We start from the raw sequence: 4,526 nt of genomic DNA, 5'->3' as shown, positions 1-4,526 counted from the left end.
TACCTGGCAGCGGTCCTCACAATAACTTTGCAATGCCTATTATTTTTGGGCAATGCTGCTTATTATTTCAATGCCAAATATGAAGGAGTTCAACTTTCATCTAGATGGGGATGTAGTTGAGCATTTTTGTCTTTTCTAAGCCTTTCTTTACTGATATCATGAGATAAAGTGCAATAACAAGCAGTTGAAAACTTAAACTGAAATCTACTGGGAAAATCCCTGAAATAAGTACCAGTTTGTCAAAAAAAAGTAACAGTATCATGCTTGCTGGACTAACAAGCAAATATCAGATTTCTCTGAATATTCCCCAAACTTCTTTCAAAAGTGTCTAATCTATATGTGTTAGGAGCTCAGTCCAAAGAAACCAAGAGACCAGAGTCAAGTTCAGAAAGAAATTCATTTATGATTTAGTGAAAACATGAAGAAAACCATATGAAACCGAATATGGTTTATGAGAACATGTAGCTGATACAGATCCAAAAATATCTTTCTTAGGAAATCTTAATTCATTATGTACAAAAACATACAAAAATGTTTTACTTTAGGGTTGTGCAGCCCTATTTTTTCTCATTTTATTAATAAAAATAAATGACTTAAATACAAATTATTTTAACAACCTTAAATTTTAAACCGTGGCAGTTTCAAACATGAATAAAAAACTGGCAGTATTCAAAGAGAGAGAGAAAAAAATGCATTGGACATGCAACATCAACAATACACAGCAACAGTCTTAAACTTGCATAAAAAAGCAGGGGGAGGGGGTTTCTTAAAAAGTTTTTTCACTTTGACTCTTGTGTAACAGATCCATTAATGTGAACTTCGCAGCAGCTGCAGCTTGTGTTTTAACTGTTCACTCTTTCGCCTCAGGTGTTCTTTGACGGACAGCAGTCTTTGCTCATCCAACCGCATGCTGCGGATGCACTCTGTCGCCTTTTTTAGGATAACCACTTTAGCAGCTTTCTCATTATTTGCAACTTCAGGGATCTCATCCCGTAATGCGAAAAAGCTGAGTTTGAGTTCGTTTCTGCGTTGGCGCTCCAGCACATTGTGAGTCTTGCGTTTATCATTGTCCTCAGAATCCGATGTCCGGGGACTTGTGCACTTGCGTTGTTTCACATGTCTGCTGCTGTTGTTGCTGCTGGCCTCTAGTCGTAGCCTCTTGACAGCCGGCTGGTCATGTCGTGTGGAGGGGTGGGCGGCGTAGTTGTGCTGGTGAGTCGAGACATGACAGCGCTTCAACACCAGAGGACTGGGGTACCTTGAATCTGACGCCTCCGTCTCGTTCTTTTTCTGTCGCCTTTCCACAGTCACCACATCAATTTCTTCCTCTTCCTCGTCTTCATCCTCCTCTTCCTCCACTTCTTCATCTTCTGCAATTGAATTAAAACAAGAAAAATAATTAACTTAATTAAAACATCAGCTGATTTGACACCTCATACAACAGCGCAGTGAGAATTGAATGGAAATTGGTTATTGGCAATCCACAAAGGGTGGGGTGTGGGGTTGGGGTCTCTGCTTTCCAGTCCCCGCCTACTTTCCTCGTCAGATGATATTTGAACAGTGCAGTTTTTCATACAGATCTGACTCGGGTCTAGCAGAGGGGAGGTGGAGGGAATTTTATACAACTACAACTTGCACCGATCAGTGCATCAAGTTTATGAGGAAACAGTCAGGTGACTAGTACTCCACCTCACACCGGTGGTCAATTATTAAGGTCACCTAAATAAAGCAAGCACTTGCACATGTAGTAACCAGATAAATAAAGATAATGCATGTCATAAGTAACAAAACATATGCATAACATACCAGAATCGCTGCCACTGCTGCTGCAGCTGTTAGGTGGAGTGTCCAGGACAAGCATGGGCTCTGATGGAGCAACCTCACTCGATTTGACGGACTCAGGGAGGGGATACGGGAAGACCACAGAAGGGTCTATGCATTCTGATGCAGAGGTGCTCAGATCCTGCAAATAACTTGAATTGGGTCGATTTGAGCTGCTATCAGACACCAGTTCCTTTCTAGCAGCGTGCAGGGACGCTAATCTCTCAGAAACCAACTTGGCAGCAGCTGAGAAGCCGCTCCACATGCAGTCTTGTATGATGATGGACTTGATGAAGGACTGGGAATAGTCCGCGTCGCAAATAAAGCTCTGGTTGACCACGTCGTCTCCCAGGAACTCGCTGACCATCTCCAGCTGTTCGGCGGTGGAGAGCGACTGTCTCCGGCTGGGAGAGAGGGGCGGCGTGGGCAGCAGCTCGAATTTCTTCCAGATGTCCTCGCTGGGAGCTGGAGGTTGAGTCTGTCCTTGCTGATGGTGATAGAAGTCCTCATCGTCGTTGTCGAAGTAGAAATAGGGCTGCATGGAGTCGTAGTCGTAGTCGTAGTTTTTATTCGCCAAACTCGCACTCACCAGCATTTTGACACTTGTGAATAAAATACACATCAGATTTATTATCGTGCATATGCAACATCTAACTATACATCACAACACAACGCTTTACTTAAAATGCACATATTTAAACTACCCATAACACGCATGAGGTGGATAAAATAGCTAAATAGTGGAACTAAGTTATATGACAGCATGTGTAAAAACGGAGCGATTAAACCCCAAGGCAGGGTTACTATTAAAACATTAAAAAACAGCCCTGTTTCAAGTGTATTCTATGAGCGTGCAACATGCAAACTCCCATTTAAAAACATTTGAAAAAACAAAAATTTGCATTCATATTAAAGATTCATGCAGCATCAAATGCCGGTTCCTTACCGTGTATTTAACGAAAGCAGTTTCAGAATGATTTCTTTCGAGACGCAATGCAATGAAAAGAGAGCAAAAAATAAGGAACAAAAAGTAGAATCCAACAGTTTACTCCGGTCTCTTGCAGCATAAGTGTGATCGGAGTCCTGGCCAAATTGAAAGTAATGGAAAACGTAATCAACGCTACACACTCGTGCGGCCCTCAGATGCTGGACAGACTAATAGCCTGTGTGTCACTGTAGGACGAATATATTCTGTAGCTCCCGCGAGTTGAAGAGCAGCGCCCACTGACAGTATGACTGCGCGTCTGATGTTTCCCGCTAACAAAAAAACCCGAAAAGACGCCACCGCCAGGCTCACACATAAGACATAAAAACACAACGAACTATTTGAAACTATAATTAGTCTTTAGTGGGTTAGCAGACATGTTACAGCTATTTTTCTGCATCGATACTGTGGAACTATTTTTCTCGCGGATGCACCGGTTTCTGTTCTCGCATGAGCAGAATCCGGTGGGCGGGGATAACTTTTTTGAAAAAGATTAATTTTCATCTTAGTAAACAACGATACAACAAAATAAGATCGTGTATATTAATGTCTGTCTTATTCTGTTTGAATAGGACAAAGATAAGCAAAATAGGTTGAAAAAAATCACCCTTTTATTGTTTTAAATATTATTTATATGTTGTTGGTTTGAAGAAACCAAACCAAAGCACTGAGCACTGTTTCAATGTGAAAAATATATATCTTCTTATACACTTGTTTGTTTTTATTTCCTTTGTTTATTTTTATCTTATATTTTCTGACTAGAAATTGTTTCTGTGACAAAGCATATAAAAAGACCAGTGACAGCATTGGTTGTAGAAAACATGTTCGCTGAAATCAACAAGTTTATAAGCATGCAGACGTAGGCTATGGATTATGCTATTGCAGCAAAACAATCAAGAAATGTAACCATCATCAACTACCAACTCAGCATGTCACAAAATGTTAATCATCCAGAGCAGTGTCTCTGAACCAGGGGCCCGGGATCCACTAGAGGGCCTCAGTAAACATCCAAGAATGTTGCAAAATGAATTAAATTATTAGGCTATATCATAAGAATACAAAACTATCCATTACTGTCATAGAAAATGTGTGTCCTTCAAGACAAAGAGTATAAACCCAATACAACGTTGGAATGAAATTTGTTTCAAATAAATGAGGGCTAACTGAAATAAAATAAAGCCAGTAATGGGAAATAACTTCTGGGTTTATGCCTAAAAATTATAAATAATGTGTATAATCTCGTGAAATGTGAGAGTGATTTCTAGGTTATACATTCAAACTGATTTATGGTGCTTATTTTTTTACATAAATTATAAAGTAGTATTTATTTTTTTCAGAAACCATGATCATTTAGGAAAAGATTACAGATTGTTTCACTTCTAACTAATATGATATAAAAGTTTTAGTTTGGTATAGTGATCTGTGGATAGAATTACCAGTTGGCTATAATCGGGCTACTGAAGGCGTTTAGGATTACAAAGACCCCACAACAGGACGGTTGGTATAATAAATTGGTATGTTGCGCCATCTGCTGTTAACTACTATTTTGAACACGGTGATCAACTTGATAATTAAATAAATGAATCTCCTTTTTTTGAATAGCGCTTTATTCAATACGAATTGTGTCAACGCAGCTTTACAGTGTTAAACAGGAAAATAATTTTTCAATGTCGCAAACAAAATTCAGTTTTGCTGTAAATAAACTCTAAAAAGAGGATAA

The 4,526-nt window shown here is 39.4% G+C and overlaps 1 protein-coding gene across 1 annotated transcript; it reads right to left on the bottom strand.

Moving 5' to 3' along the window:
• Nucleotides 1–378: 378 nt before the first annotated feature.
• On the bottom strand, nt 379–3,001 carry LOC113066038 (transcriptional regulator Myc-1-like). Its single transcript, XM_026237617.1, has 3 exons — nt 2,768–3,001; nt 1,807–2,423; nt 379–1,370 (listed from the first exon to the last, which is right to left on the bottom strand). Exons 2-3 carry the CDS (start codon nt 2,414–2,416, stop codon nt 808–810), a joined length of 1,173 nt encoding a protein of 390 aa, XP_026093402.1. The 5' UTR covers nt 2,417–2,423; nt 2,768–3,001; the 3' UTR covers nt 379–807.
• Between the last annotated feature and the right edge of the window lie 1,525 nt (nt 3,002–4,526).

The sequence above is a fragment of the Carassius auratus genome, chromosome 49 (assembly GCF_003368295.1).
Source record: "Carassius auratus strain Wakin chromosome 49, ASM336829v1, whole genome shotgun sequence".
Taxonomy (NCBI): Eukaryota; Metazoa; Chordata; class Actinopteri; order Cypriniformes; family Cyprinidae; genus Carassius; species Carassius auratus.
Note: the sequence above shows the minus strand (reverse complement) of the source record. Positions and strands in the feature narration are given on the sequence as shown.